Source organism: Oreochromis niloticus, linkage group LG14, assembly GCF_001858045.2.
Source record: "Oreochromis niloticus isolate F11D_XX linkage group LG14, O_niloticus_UMD_NMBU, whole genome shotgun sequence".
NCBI classification, from domain to species: Eukaryota; Metazoa; Chordata; class Actinopteri; order Cichliformes; family Cichlidae; genus Oreochromis; species Oreochromis niloticus.
Window position 1 is genome coordinate 19,655,252 of NC_031979.2, and position 24,281 is coordinate 19,679,532.

The following is a 24,281-nucleotide window of genomic DNA, read 5'->3' on the forward strand; positions in this document are numbered from 1 at the left end:
AGTGAAGCGTGCTCTGATGCACAGTTTGAAGACAAAGACCAGGGGCCAAGCTGAAGGTGTTAAGATTGAGGAGGATGGATAAGATGAGAAATGATTACATCAGAGGGACAGCTCAGGTGGAGCAGTTTGGAGACAAAGGTAGAGACGCAAGACTGAGACGGGTTGGACATGCACAGCGGAGGAGTGGTGGACAAAAAGGATATCAAAAATCAGGAGCAGGTTCATGAATGTGGTGAAGGCGAACATGCATGATGATGCTGGGTAGGATGGAGGCAGATGATTGACTGTGACAACCATCAAAGGAAACAGCCAAATAAATAATAAGATCTTTCTTTATTTTTATAAAGTTATAAATTGTAAATGAGAGTATAACAGTGCGTAAAACAGCCAGTGTTGTATTCACTGAAACACTGTCCTGCAGAGCCTCTCAGAACAGCAAAGTCTAAAGTACACAGACTTACAATGTTTGCAGTCGTTATGAAGCCCGTAAATGTTACGAGAGAAGTTATGAGAGGCTTTTCGGACAGCACGTGAACTCAACACAACACGTGAAACCGCGCTTGGCCGCGCCCCTTCATAGTAGGGCGGGGAGAAGCTGCTGTTTGGTGTGTGTTGATGTCAAAAAGTTACACAAGCACGGATGAGGTTTTACAACAGGGCGGTTTCACAACTGGAAACAGGGCATCACTCCTAGAGCTTCCATTCACACCTACCGGTTCTACCTGTGATCGCGGGCCTGTTCTTTACGCGATTATTATAGGGAGAGGGAGAAGAAAGGAAAAAAAGAGAGAAATCACTTCACGTTCAGTGCATGTCAGCGGGAAATCATTCACCAGACGCGTCTACGCCTGCTCTCTGTGGACAATAAGCGCCAAGCCGTGCGTTTCACGAGCCTAACTGAGCGCCTGGTGACCTGAGCTGATCGGTGGCTCTCCGGTGTGTTAACGTGACTGTCTGGGTCGTCGCAAACAAGTAAGCCCGCTGTCGTGTGTTTGTCTGGGCCACGGTCGCCAGCAGCAGCAGTAGCGCCACGACCACCACCTTATATATCGGCGCTCACTTTGTGGAGTCTGAGGGGGGAGGCACTTGTGGCTTTTGAAGTCTTCACCTCGTGGACCAAACGTTTTCGCGATGGAGTTGGGGTCCGTGATTTTGACGATCGGGGGCTCTGTGGGATTTTTCAAGTTCGTGAACAGCGGGGTCGCAAAACTCCCCACACCCGAGTCTGCCTGCAGGAACGCTTGGAAATGGAGAAACATCTCCACGTCGTGTGTGCACAGCATGATCACCGCGACGTGGGCAGTGCTTTGGTAAGAAGTTAAGAAGTTTTTAATTCAGTGTGGATCTGCTTGGAGGAAAGGAAAATGTTGGGATTTGCTTTTGGTTCGGTTGTGCGCATAGATGGATGCGCACGGATGTGTCCATAATGTGGTTTTAAACAGGGCTGTATTTGATTTTATTTTTAATGCATTTTGACTTTTTTAGTCGCTGTTGACATAACTTATCGTTTATTCTGCTTATCCCTATAACCCCATGTGTTACAAGAGGCGCACTTACTGACCCAGGCATTTGGAAAAGCTTTATCTGAACCGCTGTCAATCTTTTTTTTTTCCAGCTTTTTCCTGCACCCGCAGATGGCCGAGGATCTCATAGAGACTCACTCCGTGTTTTCTCATGTCTTGGTGTCTTTCTCAATCGGTGAGTAGTCTCCTACTTAGCGTCACAACTACGCGATAATTATGTGTACGGTTTTACTGAGTGCAACCATCCCGAGGGGAAGTGTGAAATCTAATTCCTGGATGGCGCCAAAGTAACTCCAGTCTAAAGGGCTTACATCGTTTATTTAAAACCTTTTATTTTAACGGGCAAATCCGAGCCATAGCTTGGCAGTTATCTATATTGGATTAACCAACTGGACACCTTTTTAATTGAATTTAATGTCAACAAATGAAAAAAAGTGCTTTAATAGAGCTTGGCTTACTGTTCTTTATTGCTTTTAAATAAAACTAATCATTATTCGATATTTTTGTTATATTTTCATTTTTTATTATTTAGATATTTGTTTTCTTCATTTTGTCTATTTAATTAAGTTCTTTTATGTACTTTATACGCAATTTTTTGTTTGGCTTTAATTTAATTGATCCCTTAGTGCAGCAGATGTGGATAGGAGTGTCAAAATGTGCATGTTCATCCTCTGGACCCATCAGTTGGAACCACTTGAGTTTTAAAAATTTCAAAAGTTTCCAGTTTGGCCATCATCTCCATCTCAGGAAACAGCTGTTGTTTTCCTACAGAATTAAACCACTACTTTTTTTTTTTTTTTTTTTTTTTTAATGCTTGTGGTCATAAGCCAAACTTCTTCAGAGCTTCAAACAAAATAACTGTAATGCCACACGTATGTTACATGTTGCCCCAGAGATCCAGTAACAGGTGTAGCTGCTGTACCAGCTGTGCAGGTTTACCCTTTTACCCCCTTTTTTTTTTATAGCACTATCACCCATAGGTTCAGACATGTAACCTTCATCCAGTGCTGATTTATTACTTTTACCCTCTGCACACCTCTCTCGTGCCGGCACACCCAGTCATCGTTTTTCTTAACAGACTGAGAAGCAGATAACCATTTACCGCCACTCCAGCAGCCACTTCAGAATCACCAGATAACCTGACAAGCAGGTCTTTGGGACAGCTTCAAACCTACACTGACTGATGAGCCACTGTGCGGCCCTGCTGTTTGTTACGCTGGTTAATTCACCTGACTAATCTAACAGATTTGTTAGATTAGTTCATGTTCTGCCCTCTCCCAGTTTAGTCCAAGGTAAATGAATGTGTTATATATAAAACTTTTTACACTGCAAGCTGGATCCACACACGTGTTTTCAAACCAGATGGACAAGCTGCTCTAGATCGTGAGCCACCATTAAAAAAAAAACCCAAACAAACAAGATTTTTGAGGGTCACAGGTGAGAACTGGGTAACCGGTGAGGAGTGTAAAGAGTCCATGCTGGAAATGTGACTGAAACAAATAGTATTGTTTGTATTGCTAGACTTCTGTTAGCAAATGATTAAAAAGGTCTAAAGTCAACTTTTACATGTTCAAATGTGCATGGTTTGACTCTAAGATTGCTCAAAAAGTAAAGTCCACTTTACTTTATCTGGAAAAAATATATATTTTCGTAACATTTTCAACAGCAATTTTGAGTTTATTAAAAAAAATTACTTTTTATTTTTATTTTTTTCACTTTTATGCCCCATGTGAGGGATTTCTCTGTAATGTTTGTTTACCTGCTGCACATATATATTTCACTTTATTTAGGCTAATTTGTAAACTTGAGATATTTCTCAGCTTTTGGGATAAATAAAGTTTATATTATCAGATAGTCAGATTCACACCTGACCTAATCAGAATGGTGTGGACATTAAAATGAGCATTTTTACACCCTAGAGCCTTGAAATAGTGAATAAGCTAAACCACAGGTTTAACATGCTTTAAATATAAAGCCTTTCTCTTTCTTACCGTTAAATCGATCGATATCGTCGTAGTAGCTACCAGGATGTGTTTAAACCTAAAACTGTGTTTGACTGAATTCAATTAAGCTCTGCTGAAGTTCACATCCTGTGTATCAAGTAGGCTACATTGAATTTTACCGTCAGCTCTCTAAACCAGATAAGAAACTTGCATAAATTCGATTTTCCCTGATTTCATTAAGATTTTTCAAACCAAGGTGCTCTTGCTACCCCGATTTCTTAAAATAGCAACTTTGCTCTGGTTTTACTTTTTCCTCATTAATGCTTTGAGTATTCTGGAGCAGCCTTTGGCATATGAGCCCTCTTAACTCCGCACATTTATTGGATCTGTGCCGGGCTGGCGAGCGCTAACAGAGGATTCCCAGGATATTTGACATTCCTTCAGGAAACGCTGCTTTGGAGGGGAGGAAAACGAGGATCAGTGTTTGTATCTGAAGATCAATGAGGGGCATTATCATTGGTCCCAGGCACAGAGCGTAACCCCTGTTACAGTCATGTGACTTCACCAAGACATCAACTGCTCAAAGAAAGTCACTTGATGTGTGCAAGCTGTCCACATCAGATACCACAGAAAGGCAGAAATGTGGAGTGATTCTGGGCCCTCAGCAGGTTTTCTGAGACTTTAGGGCAGCAGATTTGTGCGCTGTTCCTCACTGTGTTACCACGCTGCAGACCTCACAGTAACATGACATCAGTGGTTCCCCACTTTTGTCCAGTACATAAAGCTCTGTCTGAGATAAAAATTAAACACAATATCCTGCTTTCTCATTATACAGTGATAAGCATAATAAGATTCATGCCATATATATTTTATTTTATGTTATTTTTTAAGTACTGTTGTGCATCTCCTTCCAACCACCTATCAGACTTAGTTTAAACTGGGAGATTTTTTGTGTATACTTTTACTAAAAAAAAAAAAATGCTATTATTCGCTGTTGTTTGAAAGTTTGTGAGCACATGTGCGCAAGTACAGTATAAAAGATGGCCGTAGCTTCTATGACTTCACCCATTCATTTTTGAAGTTCTGTTATGAAACCTCGCTGAGTATTACCATGTTGGTGTTTTGAAACCATGACTAATAAGGGGCGGGTCTTACTGACTGTAAGTGCTGCATCCTCCTTGGCTAACCGCTTGGGAGTTATTATCCAATGAGCCTGGATGATCCTCTGCTCAGACACTTAAAATGAGCACAAGTTATAAAATGGACTTGATGTTTTATTCGGTCTGACCTGAGCCCATAAACTCCTCAGGAAAATGTTTGTAGAGGTCAGGATATTGTGGAGCTTTCCCATAAACCTCTGTATGATCACAAGTCTGTGTGCAGCCCATGTGCCGCCCTCTCGTTAGGAATTAAGAGAATGGAGGTTTAAGGCTTCACCCATCTATGAAGGTGTTTTTCTGCCACTGAAAAAAACCAAACATTTTTGCAAAACAGAGCGAAGTTGTAACTTTGAGTTAATAACTCTAAATGTCAGGTTAATTTCTCAGAAGTCAGTAAGTTGAAATTTTGAGAGAATGACCAAAACTTTGAGTTTCAGATGGAGAAATTGTTGCGTCGATCTTTTATACTTGCCGTTGAAGTATTCCAGCTCATTCCCGTGCCTAGAAAAAAGTGTTCAATGTTGTTGGGTGTCCTTTCAGGACAGCGCTGGTCCTTCTGCATCATTTGTACTGATTTAAGGTCACAACTTTGTCTTGGCAGCTCCAAAGCTCTCTGATAAAACGTGTTATATTTGGGTCAAGCATTGTGTTTCTGCATGTGCCATTCAGGTGGGATACAAACTGAAATTTACAGGTGTAGCTGAGATGAAAATGTTTAACTCTACATGAGCACTCAATAAAAAGGTTACTGGAGGTTGAGGGAGCCACTGCCCCACCCTTTATTCAGGTATTAGTAACTCCACCATAGGATGCATGTAGCTCTCATTGGCAATACAGATGGTTTAATCCCATCTGTAATGTAATGCTGTGTAGCATTTTCTGTTGCAAACCTGGTTGTCCTTGTCGTTCTTCTCTCGATGCTTTTATTTCTGTGTTGCAGTTTACCTGTGGTGTTTCACACTTACAGTAAAATGGAGAAAAAGTACCTCAACGCAGCACTTTGGTGTTTACATTGCCTCAATCAGTCCATGTTTACAGGCTCTGTCAGACTAAGCCAGGTGTTTCTATCAGGTTTTGCATACTTATGAAAGTCTTTCAACAAAGTCACTGAAGTCACGTATCAGCCCTACCGTTTGATTTCCCCTGCTTAAGTAAGGAATTCCCCGCTAATGTAAGCATGACAATCAAGTTCCTTTAGACGAATCCAGTAGAAACTGATCTTCTCTGCCTCTCCGAGCTTTGGTGATTGTTATGTGTCAGCTTTACACTGGAGCTGTGCCCATCATTTCAAAAAAAAACACACACACCCTCTTTCTTTTCTGTTTTTGTTTTTGTTCTTTTTTTTTTGGTCACTCCTCTTTTTCACACCTGCGTGTCAGATAATACTGAATGAATCATTATGAAGACACAGCAAGTCATGTGTTCCAGTTGGCAGGTCACGACTTTGACTGAAAATAACCTTTGCAGCTGAAACAGCTGGTGTCTAAAAGACTACACTGGTGATCAGATAATAGAAACGCATAAATTAAAAGCTTGATGTCAGTCCGCATGGATTATTTAATCTGTGGTGTGTGCTAATTTGTTTATGCCGAGTGGAACCCAAGCTTGACAGAGGGGTCCTGGTGTCAAATTTCCAACATAATGGAGTTAAATCCAGCCTCGACGAAAGCCCCGCGCGCCCTCACACCCCATCCGTCCCCATCCTCAAGCCTTCATTATGTTTTCAGCATTTTAAAAAGCCGTCACCATGGATACTGCTAGTAGCGGGAAGGGGCGCATAGCGGTGGAGAATATGAATAGGCTCTCTCTAAGAGGCATCTTGGTTGCCTTCGCTGCTGTCACGGAAGCAGACACGCTTGGATGAGCTCGAGTCCGATGTCGTCAGAGGAATCTGGTGCGTTTGGCTTGATTGATCGAGTGATTAATGAAATGCTCTCTGTGCCCACAGGTTACTTCATCTATGACTTCTTTGACATGTTGAGGAGCCAGAAGCTGAGCCAGTCCTGGGAGCTGCTCTTTCATCACATCGTGGTATGTGTTCATAAATAAAAAGAAAAGAGAAAGATCTCATATCTTGGCTAAAGATGATTCGCGTTATAAGAGAGGCCTCTTCCAGAGTGATCTCATCTTAGAGTAGTGGCGCACCTGCAAGAAAGACAAAATACCCGTCTTTCTTGTCAAGTAACATAGAGCGAGGACTAAAGAGACGATCATACCAGTGCGACAGCCTCCCTCCACTTCACTTCAACCTGCTTTTTTTGTGAAGTCCACCTGACTTCCCCCCTCACACTCACTGTTCAACCACTCATTTGTTTCTATCACATTCCTGCGATAGAAATGTCTTTGTGGCATGTTGACCCCCAGCATGCTGGCATATTTTCCTGAGGGGAAGTGGAGGTCAGATGATCTGACCCTTCCTCCAGCTTTGCTCTAAATAGGGAAAAGACCTGAAGTGGCTATATACGGGGGGAAAAAACCCAAAACAACCTCATTGGTTATTTTCTCTCCCCAATTCTGACTGCATGACCTACATCCAGGACCGTGCAGGTGTTGTGTATTGCTTTCTGTTGCCAGGCTCTTTCTCTTGTTAGTCTAAGTGTATTACTGGCAAGAGCTTTGTTGAAATTTTTATCAGGTGCAGGTCGCTGCCAGGGCTGGAGCAGATTTGTACTGTGCAGCAGTCACGATTTAAGCCTCTGTTTGGGTGTTAATAAACAGCGTGGAAGTATTTTTCTGCAGACTTTAAAAAGCAGGTTACTGGACAATTATCGCGCTGATCTTCCAGTTACACATTTGTAGATGTAAAGCATGCGTTAAAAAATCAACTCTTTGTATTTTGGAAATGCTATAAATAAATGCTATCGCTAGAAAGATACAGGGATATTTTGGGCTCATCCCTTATGGTTTTTCAATTCAAATGATACCAAGATAGTATATGGGAATTCCTTATACACGTCATTTCTCTGATATCTGACATGCATCATCAATCTGGCATTGTCTCCACTCTTCTGTGAGGGTTTGGGATTTTTTTTCTTCCCCTAACCAATCGCCAAAGAGCAATGAATCCGCCTGAATCAAGTGTTGTTTTATGACAACGCTCCACATGCATCCAGGCCAGCATGCTGGTTTTGGTGGGTTTTTGAGAGTGAAACTGAGCAAAGGAAAAACAGACTCCGGTGTGAGGTGACGCTGAGAGCACATGAAGATAAATATGGTCCCCTTTGTTAGTACGCTTCCTTTGTTCTGCCACACAGCTTGACAGCCACGTTAAGGCCCCGTTTCAACCAATCCCATCACTTGATACTGTAGCTGAAGGCTGGTCGGTAGTGTTCGCGTTGTTATTGTATTTCCCACCTCACGTCTTTTCTTCTGCATCTTCGGTAGTTACTCCAATCACTCATTTTTAATTTAAGAAAACTTCTTCAGTTGTGAATTATTAGTTATTTTACATGATGCTATAACAAAAGTCTCAAATGTTTTGGATTATTTGTGGGAAACAGCTCCAGCATCACTTGTCTGTAGGTGACAAAGGACTAACTGGGGGAAGATATTCGTTTTCCCTTTTTTCTGAAAGTCTCGTCTTTTTCTCTTTCACTTCCTGGAGGTCTAGTGAATGGGTGCTTTGGCCAGGCCAGCTGGCTTCGGATTGTCATTAGAGCGTGGGAGGCCATTCACACGGCTCTCTGTGCTTCTCAGCAAACTAAATCTCTTTACACCCTTCGTTTCCCGATTGTACCATTCATCCTTTTCTGTGACGTCCACCGCCTCATTTCAGCGTTAAGCAATCCTCCCTCAAGTCTTTTGCAATATTGACATCATCTTGACTCATTTCTTTTCTACTTTTGTTGCTCTTTTCCTTATTTCTTTCAAACGCATATGGTATACAGTAGGTTACTATGTCAGGTGTTCACATACCAGTCCAAGGAGTTTTCCCAGTGTGCTAAGACCTGAACCCAGTAAGACCAGCTGGCCATGTGATCCTAGAACAGAAGGCTGCTCTCTAGTTAATCTTCAGCTCATATGGGCAGCCAGCTGATTCATATTCCCCCTGCATTTCATCTCCCCAATGCTGCAGACCTAGTGTACAGCCTGGCTTTGCCTGTGCAGTGACACATGAAAACTAAAATGTGCATATGCCATGCTGCATGTACAGCAATTGTGACTCAAAGACACACCCTCCCATATTTTCCACAAGTTAGTGGAAAATATGGGAGGGTGTGTCTTTTGAGAAAAGTTTTGAACATGTGTTTATATACAAAAAAAAAAGTGTTTATTGTTATATGTTGACAGCTGATTGATGTAGGCCATAAAATAACATGGGCAAAACAAACCCTCTGACTAAATATTGTTGACTGTACAGGTGGAAATGCGTGTAAAAATACATTTTGAATGTCAGTTGTGGTCACACCTGTTGCACGATCTTGTAAATGTGAAGTGCACAGTAACTTCAGTGCAGTTTTGCTGATCTGTTCTAGCGGTCCAGGAGAAATAATAAAGTCAAAGTCTCCATGGAAAGTTTCCCCCCCCCCTCCTCCTTATTGACTGCTATGCAGATTACAGCTTCTTATTTCTGTCTCAGAAAAATGTGGGCCCTGCCACACTCACTCGAGCCTGATGAGATCCTGTCTGCTGTAAGCTCGAGCTTCCTTTGCAAAACAGGAAGGCCTGATCACTCTGACAGGAGTCGGGTGGCTTCTTCTAAGGGTCAAAGATATGTACCTACAATGGTATCTTTAATGTTTGATAAAAATATTGTGCAGAGCTTTCTAGAGTCGGGCATAGTTACATAATGTCAATTTTTTTGCCTTTGTTTGAGCTAAACTGCACCAAAGTGATCGCTTAAAGAAAACACCCACCCCTACGATGAGTATGTTTCAGCCATATTTACTCATGACTCTTGGAAACTGTGAGCACATAATTAAAAAGAAGAAGGACGCCAGCCAGACGCAGTAGGACAGACTTTCTTTTTTCCACAAAGCCTGAAAGCATGTGAGTAACAGTATATATTGAATGTTCTCATTTGAGGTTTTAATGATGATACACAGTAGAAGCACAGATAGGCTCACAGCTCCTTCACAGGGGATTTTACGTTTTGCGGCATGTTTTCTTTCATAAATGTCTGTCATCCCTCTCTCATTAGGCAAAATTTAGTTATCTTCAGTGAGCCGTACCATAGCAGACACTTCTCTGAAGCAGATCAGGGCCTCACAGGTTAACTGACTGCTTCCTGTCTGCTGTAACCCTTTAAAAACCCAAATCTAAGTATAGTATTGATGATGATTCTATTTTTCCTCCTCATCATGTATACTCACATTAGTCCCATGTAATACTTCTAATGCTCAAGTTGGTGTTTTACACACAAATGCAGAATTATAGGATTGTTAATGAGGAAGTCATTAACTTCTCAGCTGCTCTGTTATTTCCAATATTGCAATAAAAAGCCCAGATCACACATACAGTGAAATATGGAACTATTAATCATCGGTCACATTTCTTCTAAAACAGGTTCACCAAGAATTTATTACAACAACTCAGTAATTTGGGGTGAAACAATTAAATTAAGACATAACTATGTAATAGCTTTTACCATTTAATTACAAGGTAATAACCCTGCTGGGTAATGTTAAACTAACTAGGAGTAATAATGTATATTCTAATGTAACAATACCTATAAGGTAAAACCAGTTGGTAATAGTAATAGTTACAATATAATGACTCGCAAACAAAAGAGGTACTTTCTGAGCACTATTTGGAACTAAATATTTTTAGTATAATGACGTAATGATGACGATGTGTAATGCTGAAATTATGTCAACCTTATATCCTAAAAAATAGTCCTTTGTTTATTGGCATGAACATATTTTATGTTGTTGTCATTAGTACTAGGGCACATGTCTGCCATAGTTTATTACCTGGAAACATTTGTATTAGTTTTTGTGTAATAACCAGAAAATATAATAAAACTGTTAGTTTCTTACATTCAGTTTAATCTGTTATGATAAACCTATACATTACTTGGCTAAAAACATTGTTAATACTAGGCTGTTTCTTACTTTTACCTTATATGTAAAAGTAAGATATATGTAATTAAATAGGTTTACATGGTTACCTAGTTCTAAATTATTGCTACACTATTATTGTGTTATTATAGAGCTGTAAACAAAGTGCAGCTGGATTCTTTTTGCAGAGAGCTGCATCAGCCTTATCTTTCGTTAAAGTGACTAATGCCCTGATTATGTTGAAGTAAATAAACCACAGAACTGGCCAAATCTACACCTAGATAGTTGCTGTTGTTCTTCTAGATGTTGCGAAATCCTGGATAAAACTTCTGCTGCGTTCATTTCGTTTGTATCTGTGTTCCACAAAAATCCTTTTAGCCAGGTTTTCAAACTCAGTCTGGGATAGTCTCGATCCTTCTTGCTTCATGATGTACAAACATCAGATATTAATGGACCTTGTGTCAGTTTACCAGGAATGAAAACGGATATTTGTGGGAGGAGTGCTCAGCTGTCTCAAATAGCCAGTGGGGAACGCCACATTTAGAGACTTGAACAAATTTTATTTGGCTGTCACTGGTGTCGGGACACATGTTTTACTGGGATGCCTTGCCTGCCGCAGATCCACTCACTCTGAAACCTGATTAACCTGCACATTTGCCTGCTTTATCAGCTACTCCTTCCAGTATTCGTTCTAGGGAACCCTGACGCCACCACAGAACTTAAATATTTCCTGATGCACATGCAGAAATTTGTTGAGCCTTTACCTTCTCTGCCACTGGAAGTTTAATATCAGCCATTTATTAAACGGATATGACGTGTTTTTGTCTTTGCTGGTAGTCATATTTATTTCCATCTGCAGTCTGTGGGCTCTGCCGCTCCTCCTTTTTGAATATGTGAACAACAGTTACCTCTCTGCATCTCCGGTGTCAAACCATGGACTGCTGGAGACTGCTTTTGTTTTTGCTGCAAGTTAGCCGAGTGAGCAGAGACAGCATGAGAAATACAAAGACAACAATATCATGCCACACGCTGAGAGTAAAGTAGGCCAATGAGATGGCAGAGAGTGGAATGTGGGCATACATTTATTTTGGCCATGAAATATGGTGTATCCATGTGTGTGTTGGTCAATTTTTTTTATTTTTTTCTTTGGCGGGGAACCCCGCAAGTCCCCAGATTGTGTGTATATCCAGACAGGAGGACAGACATCTGGTCTCCACATGAACCTCAGGCTCCCATGAGCAACATGGAGCAGAAAACCTCTAACTTCCTGAGTGGGCTTCTGCAAATGTGCGCTCGTTCTCCACACATTTCTGTTCTGGAGCCATACATCATATATCACACACTCTGCCTTGTTCTCCACTCCTCCATCCTTGTGTGACTGCCAAACATCTCCCCCGTCCCCACTCATACACCTACTCTCCGCAGCTTGTACCACCCACTCACATGGCTACATACCAATGAGATTCTCCACACTGGTAGTATAATATCTGGTTTTTGTTGAGGTTTTTTTTTTTTTTTTTTTCTCCTCCACCCTCATGGTATGTCTGAAGAATTTCCTTGTCCATTGTTTTTGAGTCGGGCACAGTTTATACTCATAATGCAACAAATACAAAGCAGGAAAATAAATCAACAATTTCAGTGACTGCAGTTTCTTGTCTTGGATGACAGAGCTTGCTTTGGACCTTGTACTTGTTTGTTTATACAGAACTTTCTGCCTGCTGTAGAGGTCTTTGACTTTGTTTGTTATGCCTGTTGCAGTAGCATCTTATCCCACCGGGCCTCACACGTTTTACCGGTCCAGCGCCAGATAGTGGCTAGTTTTTATCTGTTTATCTTTTTTACTGCTCATTTCCTGTTTCATATGTTTTGCTTGGTGCTTACTAGAGTAACTTTGCATAATTCACAGTTCGGGATAAGAATGTATTCATGCACGCCACATTGGTGATGTTCCCACAGCTTTGCACCATTTATACCAGTGGGAGAGCTGACGAAAACCTCCACATCAGCGCTGGTGTAGGTGGAGAGACGTTTTTCTCATGCTTTTTCAAACTGCTGCAACATCCTGTGTATAATCTGTGACTCTGAGCTTCTGCACTGACATGTCACTAAAATGGAGGTAAAACCTGTTACGATCGTACGCTTGGCACGTGTACCGGCCCAAAGCGTGGCTTGCGGACGTCACTTCTGTCATGAAGTGAACTTGAAGCGTAAACTGGTATGCACAGTGCAGCTCTGCAGTTCAGCCACAGTCTAAAATAAACTTTGTTTTTCAATTTCTCTGCTTTTTCAAGTTAACTTTCTTCTGATTGGCTGCCCTTTGCAAACAGAAGGTTTAAACAGCAGGTGGATGGATATGTCCTCGGTCCAGTAGCTCACTTCTCATGTCCTTGTTCCGCAACATCCGACGGAGACCTTGTTAAGTTAGCGAGCGTAATGGCCGATACGGCTCCATGCCTCGATCATACCTTAGGTGCTTGCAAGTCTGCTGGGGTCCGGGTCACATAGTTTTGTTATTTTGTACACTGTCTTGCAGACAATGTCACAGACTGCTGGAAACCCATCAGCCAAGTAGTCATTCCTGTTATTTCTTTGAAGTCTACACCTAGGGTGCATAGGGTGCCTGCATAGTTGGTGCTTATTAATGTAAACTGACAACAAAAAAACACTGGCAAGTTTGCTCATGCTTCTCTTACAAGAATTAATTAATGATTCAGCTGTAGTGCCTGAGAAGTTGGGGAAAAAATATTATCATTGGTTCTTGGATTTTAAAATGTTTTTAAGACAAAACCATGGAGAGCACAGCAGCCAGAACAATGTGACGCCCATCACGGTGCATCAGTCTTAAGTGTCAGTGAGGCTTTTCTGTTACAGTGGCTTCCGCCTACAGCAGGAAAGAGCAGTTGTAAATATGCAAACACATGTCATGCTTCCCAAAGAGGCTGGCTTTGAAAAAGGGAAATGGCGCTTGTTCTTGTTGGCATAACAACCAGGAATGCTGTTTGTAGAGGCATTTATCTATCAGTGGGTTTACAAAGGAGGGAGTAGTTGTCGGTAAGCTGCAGGTCACGTCAGAAAAAGCGAGGTGGGGCACATAACAACTGTGTGTTTGTTCTCCACCGGTGCCACACCTCGTAGCCTCAAACGAAAGCTTAAAAAATTAATTTAAAAAAAAAAGAAAGAAGATAGACAGACAGAAAACCTGGTCGAGATTCAGCTACTGTGGGAACATCAGAGGTTCTTGCGTGTGATTGGGTGTGGGTGGGTGTGAAAGCATGTGAGAGCACAGCAGAGGAACAACCTTACATTGAACGTTTGTAGTGAATGCAGTTAACCATTCCATTTCCATGTCGTTAATCTCACCTGTCCCACTGTAGTCATCAGGATTTTTTTCCTTTAAAGCCGCAAAAGCTCACCAGTGCACGCACTAACTATAGTTCATACTTGACAAATTGTGGGTTTCTTGAGTGGCAGAACTGTCTTTCCAATCTCAGAGCTAATTTTGGCCTCAAACCCTCATTAAGAAAGGCAACAATCATTTATCATTACGATGAACACAGTGATGGTCTGTGTCTGATATTCCAAACTAGCATGCTAGTCAAGATTTTAAAGTATTTTAGCAACTAAAATCTGATGATCTTACTTTGCAAGCAGTGAACAGGACACCAGCATAAATATGACACAATGCAACGCAGTAGTGACACACATAACAAAGATTGCAGGATGGTGACACGCAGCTGAGGTGTGACACATTTGAGCATTTTCACTGTTGTTTAGAAACACAGAGGGACGCTCGTAGGGTAGCACACCCGTCACGATAAACCGAAGGTACACTGACCCTAAAGCACTCTCGTCTTCATCGTCTTTTTACCCCACGGCCAAGAAAGACAGATTGGGTATTGTTGTAACCCACCGGATGGCTGTCCAGGTGGGCGGCGTGAACACAATAACTCAAGAACGAGACAACTTGGGATTTTCAATTTGATACCATAGGTGCATCTCCTAAAAATCTTATACGAGTACGAATCCTTTGTGAGACATTGTCCCAGCTTTTCCATCATGTGAGTTATTAAGGTCACAGCGTTACTGGATAAAGGTGTCAGTGGGGGCTGAAATGCTGGGGAAGGGATCCGAGTAATAGCTGGCTGATAGTTGATGTAGGTCAAAGGTCTGATTCCAAATGAGTCGCCCCCTGCTGGCCTTTAGTAAAAAATGCAGGTACTTCAGATCTGGAAGCTATGCTTATCTTTGCATCCCAAAAGGTTTATATTCTCTTTATTAACAAAAAGGTCTGTTGAGCCTACGCTGTCTTTAATGGAGGAATATGGATACAGCCGTGTTGTGGCACTTTAAGGATTCTTCTCTGTCTTGTTTTACGGTTAAAGATGACCAAAACATGCGCAACTGCAAATCCTATCATCAGTGCTCTTCTCAAATCCTTGGCCACTGCGGACAGAAGTTAGGTCAATGATGAGGCATGCAGTCCACTGGAAATAACCACTACCTGTCTCTGCACAGCCAGTGCCTAAAAACCTCGAGTGACCAAAGCTGTTTTCACACAGGAACGTCAGAGATGTCAGGATAATCCGAACGTTGTCCAAAGATGAGGTCACTCGCTTTAACCCAGCTGTCGCTCCTGGAAGTGTGTGTGATTTACAGAATTTTAGGCGAGGGTGCCACCTGGGTAATGTGTACAGGTGTTACCTATTACAGGATTACCTATTATTATCTTTGCATACTATCCAAAGAACAGTAGAATTTGTGCTATGAAGCAAAGGGAAAATAAGTAGTAGTGAAAAAGGCTGGGACTCCATAGAGGTGCTGTGCACGTGTGAAAATAGCTCGAGCTTCACCAAAACTGACCAATCACCGAGCTCTGCTCTGAGTCTGTATTTGAAATGGCACATGCACGGCTACAAATGAAAGCCATACACACAATTTAAACTGATCACGGAGATGCACGAACAAATATTTGTGCAGTTACTCACCAGATGTTGTGCTGCTGTCAGCTGAGCAGAGTTAACACAGGTCTCATGATAGCAGTAATGAGCCCCATGCCTCATTCTTGTACACAGGCCTGCATGAACCTTCAAACTTTGGATTGTACACGTGATTGTTAGCATGCCATGGTCCCATCTCCCCATCACTCCACTGCTGGTGTACCTACTAACAACTTGCCAGCATCCTATATATTGAGCTTCTTTGTAGTTTCCTCTCCATCAGCTTCACTTAAGCATTTCCTGCCCTCTTCTTTAGACACACTCGGCCTATCCATTAACGGATTTTTTATGAGCTGTGACTATCTTATGTGCTTATATATTATATGTGTAGAGCAGTAAATAATCAATAAAAGAACATGCACCTACATCCGTTTATCAGGATTATTATTATATGGCACACTGTGTTGCACAGCTGTACTGTGCTGTACTCAGACAGGTTTGTTTGATTGATGAAGCACCTCCTGAGTCTCCCATGTCTGTGACATCTCCCACACATGCACACACACGTAAACTGCAAACACAGCGTTGCACCTCCCTTGTTAATAACCTCTCTGCTTCTTTAGTTATTATTCAGCGTTCAGTTTGTGCAAACGGCACGTCACCGAAACCTGAAATTCTTCTCCGACTGAGTCACAGGACGAAGAACTGAAAGAACTGGTTTGTCACGGGAATCTTTTTACTAACTCTCGTCCCATTTTTACAGGTGTTACCTCTCTTTGCAACAATGTTTGATTGAAGATTTCTGAAAAAGGAAGAAATAACTTCCTCTTCCATCAGGTTCATTCGCTCTGGCACTTCTAGTCAGTTCAGCCTGCAAGAGCCAGTTTTGAGCACAAATATAAGTCTTTGCACATCTATCACGTGAACTTTGCCCCACTTTTGGGTCAGTCTCTTTCCTTTAAAGCTTGGGAAAACTTGGGATTAGTGACAACCTCTGTCATCTTCACTATCTCAGCGCCCAATGTTTTCCCCCTGAAATCGGGCAGCGGTGATGGTCCCTCACCAGGGTCTCGAGTACGTCTAATTGAGCCCACAGGGAAAAGAATGCAGCAACAAACACTTGTGCTGCTTTGTTTTCATACAGGTGTGTGTATAATATAGGTTCCTTACTAACAAGCCTTTTTGGATTATTTTTTTAATTATATGTTGCAATCATCTCCTGCAGATGAAGCATTAACATGTTTTTCAAAGAATTAAACTTAAAGTTCATTCTTGACATAAAATGCCACAAAATCTTCCTCAGATAAGCTTCCTTTAACCTTTTAACCACTCCCATATATAAAACAAGCTTTTCAACCAGTATATTTTCATGTTAATGTGTTTTTAAAAAAAATCTTAATCTAACAGCTAAATGTGGTATGATGGAGTTTTGCTTTTTTGCTTGTTTCTTTTAATCCATTTTGCTGTGGGTTGTGCAGTTACCTAATGAGGGTCATATGTGGGTGTTTCTGTGCTTCTGTGTGTGAAAGATGTGCTGGCAAATCCAGCTAATCCTGAATCAATTCCATCACGACAGACGCAGAGACCGGTGGTGTAGGGGGGAGTGGGATTACTGGGAGTCCCTCTATAAGTGCAGAGTGCTGACCACAGAACTGATAATCAGGGTTGGCCACCATTGCTTAGGGATGACAAACAGAAGAGGAGACACCAGGATCGGCTTTGGCTACTTTCTGGTATCTGGTGGCTGCTCGGCCACAAGGGGAGCTGGAGGAATCCAATCCATAAGAATGATTTTCTTAGAGCCGTTTATTGCAAAACAGAAATGTTAAAACTCATGAAAGTGGAGTGTTTGCACACCTGCGTCACATGCACTGTGCTCACACTCCATTATATCATTGGAATAAATAAATTCAGATCACTTTTTTTAGCGGGACTTTTGTGCACATCCCTTTTTTCTATTTTTTTTCTTTTCTTTTCTTTTTTTTTTACGACCCATTACCCAGCCGTTCTCAGCAGCCTTGAAAAGTATTACTGAAGATGTTTTCTGGCCCTGAGTGGCACTCTCCTATCAGTGTTCACATAAAGATTAGGTTAACGGCTGAAAGGACATGAACAAACACCAATAAAAGAGCGAACCGCCAAAGAAGTGGACACACGTGATTTTTTTCTCTTTAAGTAACCATGGAGAGGGGCGGGTGTTGTTGTTGTAGTAAATGTAGTGGGGTTTTTGTTTTATGACACACTGAAGTAACAAAGACTAAATCCATCTGTGTCACCTTATCACCGGATTGTATAAGGACCCATGTTCTGACGTGGTTTATCCACCCACATGAGATTAGACTTCAGATGAGCCTGGATAAAGACCACTGCTAGATTTTGTAACCATAGTCTGGCTGCTTATGGGGGGCGTGTGGATATGTGGGTGATTACACAGGTTAAGCAGACTGCTCTTCTTCTTGAGTGCTTGGGAGATGACAGAGAAGGGCACTAAGGGTTATTGATGCGTTTAGCAACAGGGATAGAGCTTGGATGTGTTTTTCAGTCAACAAAGACCCTCCACTGTGCTGCTCTTACTGTAGTAAATTAAACTGAAGGCAGTGAGTGCCCTCATCAAAGCTCCAGAGGAGTTGATTCAGAGCTCTCAGTTTGATGTGGTAGCTATTCATGGAAACTCTGTGTTTTGTGAAGGAGGCAACAACCGCTTTCACTCACATTCACAGTTGTTTGGAGGCCAAGCAGGTTTTTGTAGCAGCCTTTTAAAGTCGGGCATGGGGATTGACTTGCTTTTGTAACCAACCTCGTGTGGCCTCCATAGGAGCTGCAGTTTTTGAGTTGACAATTGTCACTTAGATTTGAATTCACTGTGAGGTTGTGGGTTTGCTCATTGGAGCGTGTGTGTGATGATTCGCAGGTGTCCGGTCCTCTGTTGGTACCCGTGAGAGTGTTTTCTGGTGCATGTTGTGTGTTTAAATGATAACAATCTGGACTTTTCATTCATCCTTTTGGTTTTCAGTTGCATCATGTCAGCCATCGCTTCTGCCTCAGTGTGGATATGAGAGGTGGAAACGGAGCGCATTGTCCTTAAGTGTGACAGAGTTTTTGTTTTTGTCCCAAATAAAGGATTTCTGATCTCACATTACTTCAGTGTGTTATTAAAGTCCTATTTCCCAGGACATGGGTCACCAAATTACTAAGTTGCTTAATCCATTCATATGTTGTTGGCCACCTGTGACAAAATGTCATGACCAACTTGTTATTTTGGGGATTTGGAGTCAGTACCAGGAATGTCACAGAAGAGTGACCAGGCCACTGCTGGGTGTGTGATCTCACCTGTGTGTGAATGTTTGGTGCTGCATGCCTTTCACATTATAGGCATAGGTTTATTGTCAAATGCAGCTCCTAGTTATTACTGTCATTATGCGCTAAAGGCAGGTAAATGGTGTGATTTGTGCTCTGATTACTCAGTGTGTGTTTTGCTGTGAGTGAGCGAGGCGGAATCCAAAAATAGTCTTTTACAGTTCAAATGAAATTCAATGAGGTGACTCCTCTGTGCTGCGGTCACAGTGTACACTTCGTTTTAGGAGTTTTTAGGAATTAAGGAGGAAATGAAACACATCCAGCAAAGAAGAAGACGCTGAACTTTACCTCTTGGCACTAATGGATCCGCTATATCAGGGGTGTCGGACTCCAGGCCTCGAGGGCCGGTGTCCTGCAGGTTTTAGATCTCACTCTGGGTCAACACACCTGAATAAAATGATTAGCTCATTACCAGGCCTCTGCAGAACTTCAAGACATGTTGAGGAGGTCATTTAGCCATTTAAATCAGCTGTGTTGAATCAAGGACACGTCTAAAACCTGCAGGACACCGGCCCTCGAGGCCTGGAGTTCGACACATGTGCGCTATATTGTAACATGTGCAACTCGGGGGATAGTGTGACCCTCACATGGCCTGTTGCCTAATCTACAGAAACACATCACATGACATTTTGCTACATTACAGTGATCACATGAAACCCATAAAACACAACATGTTTCTCCAACAGAGCCAGCCCTGTTTGTAAAGGTCATTTTGTCACATCACACATCACAGCACCCCGTGACCTGTAGCAGCTGTTTTCTGCTTTTCCTTAAGTCCGCCTTTATTTCCAGCTTCCACTCCTAATGCTTAAACACGCCAGTTTAAGCGGTGCAGTGTCTGAGTGTGAATGAAGCCTGATGAATTGTGGTGGTGTGAGCGCCTGCTGGCCCCTGTGGAGAGTTGGCCGAACAGAGTATAGACGCTCTCCTGTCCTCCAGATTTTATACCTGAGACACCGCTGCTGGGAAAATGTTGCACAGCAGCTTTTTGTTTTCTTTCTTTCACAACATCCCATAATTTTTGCAGTAGGACTCCTCCAGGGTTTGAGTTGTTTGAATGATGATGCTGCCACCTTGTGGAGCTCCTGTGTCAGTTACATCATAGACTTTCATAAGCACCGTGTGGGAGTGGCAGCGCTTCACGTGGTCGTTAAGTAAAATGCTGTCATAAGTGGCGGCGTGTTTTCAGGGCAGAAGTTCAGATGTTTACACAACCGCCTCCTCCTGATAGGCTGAGAAGATAAGAGAAAGTGACTGCTTCAAATCTCACTGTCACTACAGGGTTTTGTTGTTGCTTTTTTTTTTTTTTTTTTAGATTAAGTTACGGTGCTATGATTTTTTTTCTTTTATCATATCAGTTATCAAACTCCATTAAGCACATAGTGTCTAGTTAAACATTATCTTGTAATCTTATTCAATGATGACGAGCGTAAAAGCTTTTAAGATATGTATATGCTCTCTACACTCACTGGCACTTCCGTACATGCAAATAAAAGATTAAGAGAAAGCTAACCTATAAAAATGTGTTTTCAGGAGTCATTTAAAACAAATTAGAGTCAGCTGACCTGATGGAGTCAGGAAGGCTGTTCCAAAATAAGGGCGCCACAACCTCAAAGCACGATAGCCTCTGGTTTTAATATCAGAGTGTGGGAGAGTCAGGAGACCCTAGTTAAAGGATGTCCTGCAAAAATAGGTGTGATGTGTGAACACTGGCTTGTTTTTGAAGTGCACCAAAAAAAAAAAAAATCTTCCACAGCATGACACCACCACCAGCCTAAACAGTGCATATCTGGTTACTGTTGCCTTCCTATCAGCTCAGAACAGCCTGTCATTCTCCTCTGACCTCTGGGATCAACACCACACACAGAGGAACTCCACTGCATATTTGCTCTTTTTCAGCCCAAGAGATGGTCATGTGGGGAAAATCCCAGCAGATCAGCAGTTTCTGAAGCACTCAGACCAGACCGTCTCGCACCAACAGCCATGCCACATTTAAACTCACTGAGATCCATTTTTGTCCTCATTCTGAAGCTCGCGTTGAACCTCACTTGATTGTGTCTAAATGCATTAAGTTGCTACCGCGTGATTCTGCGTGAATCTGCTGGTGAGTGCATCACAATGAAAAAGTGATGCACTCACTGGTTTTTAGTGAAGGGACAGAATCACTGATGAGAAGAGAGTAATATTAATAATCCTAGTGGTAGTTATGGTAGTACTAGTAGTAGTAGATAATACTGTTTTTGTTTTTTCACCTGCTGTAATGTTCCTCTGTGCCGTTTTCTCTCCTTGTCTTCCTCTGTAGGTGATCACCTGTTTCGGCCTCGCTGTGGTGTCGTGCCGCTACGTGGGCTTCGCCGTGGTTGCCTTGCTGGTGGAGATAAACTCCGTGTTCCTCCACATCAGGCAGATCCTGCGCATGGCCAACATGGCAGCGAGCACGCTGTACCGCGTCAACAGCATGATCAACCTGGGCACGTACGTGGTGTTCCGTATCAACACGCTGGCCTGGATGACCCGGTGGCTGGTGCTCAACAGGGACAAGGTGCCACTCCTGGCCTACACGCTGGGCAGCGTGGGCATGGCCATCATGACGGCCATGAACATCGTCCTCTTCTGCCGCCTGCTCAGGAGCGACTTCTTAAAGAGCAGCACCCGGGAGGCCAAGAAAGAGAAGGAGACGTAGAGAGGAGGGGGAGGAAGGTGAAGGATTCAGAGGGGCACACGTTACTGTACATTAACACGCCGTGGCTGAGGTTCTGTACTGTCTGTACTGCCTGCGTTTAAATACTCATAGCTGGGAAGACAGAGAGATCTGCACCTCCCTTACATTACAGGTACAAGCACTCCAAGTGCAATCAAACAGCCTCACCTCAGATCCATCTACTGATCAGCTGCAGTTTTTTCTCCCATATTTCAGTGCTTCATATAAATAAATTGAGGCCTTGTGAGACACCAAACGCCTTATTGTCACACGGCGTTTCAGCTCAATCGATCCTGAAATGTAGCTCGCGATATTTGACAATGCACTCAGCCTCTCTAACGTCCATGTATGCAGCCAGCGGAAACAGAAACATAAATATAAAATATCTCTCTTTACTTTGGAACAATAATCTCTTATTCACATATAGATGTATATCTCTATACATAGGATATATACACGTTATGCTGCTGTGAGTTTTATTTCTTCGGTGGGGGTGACGTCAGAGGTGAATGCCTTTCCCACCAAATCTCCTCAGCTAAAAACCACCTGCTACCTCAGAGCTCACAACAGTTCTTTGCCTCTTTCCAACACTCACTATGCTGCTGGTGATTGGCAGCAAAAAAAAAAAAAGAAATGTCTACCTGTTAAATAAAGAAAATCAAGCAAATGCAAATCTTTGCTTAAACAAAAAGAAGAATGACAACTGGGAGACAACAACGTGTGTCTGTTTTGTCCTTGTACATTTAACCCTGATGCTTAACACAGCTCGTGCCCTTCAGTTCGGCCCACCCGGCGGGATCTTCGCATCGGTAAACCTCAGAGGAACGACGCGAAATCTCCTGGATCCATCACTGATGACATCACTGTCCATGAGCGGGCAGCTGCGCTTTAAACTTGAACCCTGTGAAGTGAAAGGAAAACCTAAACGATGTAGATTAGTTGAGTAAACTCAATAATTAGAATAGTAATTAATATTTCAACAGTGCGCCGTGGCGTGTGCGTCTGCAGTAGGAGCTTTCAGACAGGCAGGAAGTATCAGCACATTCCTACACCTCACCTCAGTGACCTTAGCTCAGCCAAGATCACCAGAGATGCTTTTACTTTGAAGGGTTTTTGTAGATCTTTGCCATCCTGCCTTTAGTTTTAAAGTCGGAGATGAGCGCGACAGAAAGCAGAGAAAACCCCGAGGTAGGCGGGAACAAACTGGTCTGAGAGCTGTGAATACAGCAGACTATTATACACACACAGCCTCACACGGCCTCTTCTTCCAGCTCAGCTCACAACATTATAGCTCTTCTATGGCATGGAAATATAATTGATGCCATTTCGTTTTGCTTTTGTTTTTTTTTGCCTTTGTGTATAATCAGTGTTTGATTGGTTTGTTGTACATCTTTGTAATTTATTTGTGCTAAAAAAACGAGTTTAAGGTGACACGGTGTTCACCGAGTTTTCCTGTTGCTGATTATATTGAAGCTGATATGATTGTGATAAGACACGTTGTTAGAGGGTGGGGGGGGGCGGCATTTTTAGCAACTTTTTTTTCTCCTTTCTTCACGTACAGTTTCCTCACAGTGTGTATGCTTGAATATGTTTATGTTCAAGCCCTGAAAAGCAGGCCTTCCAGCCCCAGTAACAAACACAGCGCACAGCTTTTCCAAAATAAAAAAAACACTGTTTGGGAGAAGAAAAAAAAGTTTGAGTTATTGTTGTTGTTTTTTTTAAATTATTTTTCTTTTGAATGTTAAATTAGCTTTTTTTTTTTTTGTTAGGGCAGCTTTGTTGTTGGTAATTGAAGTTCTTTCTAACAAACAAGCTTTCACTCGTGAACGTGTTATGAATACGGCTGTAATGTTATTGAAATCGTGCTTGTATGATATCATTTGTTCATCATGTTGCTGTGTGCTTTAATGAATTGTGACACGCCTTAGCAGACAAGTCATATTAATGACCTGATGATGATTATTTTTTTTTTTTTTTTTTTTTTTTTTTAAAAGCATTCGTAGCTCTGATCACCTGTATGGCTCTGATTTCCAAATGCGACTGTCCCCAGACCTTATGAGGTCAAATATTAAAAAATATTAAATATTGTGGTTCAATATTTGTGACTTGTTGGCATAAACACACAAATTATAATTACTCCATCAGTGTGCCCTTGTTTATTCATTCATGAAGTTCTTTTTTTTTCTTTCTTTCTTTCTGATGAAGTGATAACAGTGAAGACTGTTGATACTGCAGCTTCTCGATGATGAAATGAAATACTGTACTGAAGCAACTGAGACAGTTTTGAAAGCAAAAATCATCCTCTGTCATCAGACTGTCGCATATGAATATAACGGTGTAAATATAACAGTTTTATTTTTTCAAGTTTTGGCAAAATTGTTTTGTAATTAAATTTGCGATATGTATGTTTACATAACAACGCTATGTGTCGATTAAAATAAATGAATAAAATCAAAGGAATGAGCGTTCTGTTTTACGTTTCTCTGCAGATTTTTGGATTAGCATCAGGGTTATAAAAGAAGAAGCCGGGTCAAGGTCCAGATCTGGAGCGTCCGACTCACTGTTAGTCATGGGTGACGTGACCCAGTTTGATCTCAGGTGGGCCGACCAATCAAAGGCATTGTTCATTTTAAAGAAACAAAAGGTCCGGGGAGATGACAC

At 42.0% G+C, this 24,281-nt stretch overlaps 1 protein-coding gene across 1 annotated transcript; it reads left to right on the forward strand.

Moving 5' to 3' along the window:
* Positions 1–604: 604 nt before the first annotated feature.
* On the forward strand, positions 605–24,076 carry tlcd2 (TLC domain containing 2). The gene is made up of 4 exons (XM_003458620.4): positions 605–1,310; positions 1,616–1,698; positions 6,575–6,657; positions 21,222–24,076. The coding sequence occupies exons 1-4, from the start codon at positions 1,132–1,134 to the stop codon at positions 21,600–21,602; spliced, it is 726 nt and encodes a 241-aa protein (XP_003458668.1). The 5' UTR covers positions 605–1,131; the 3' UTR covers positions 21,603–24,076.
* Positions 24,077–24,281: the final 205 nt, after the last annotated feature.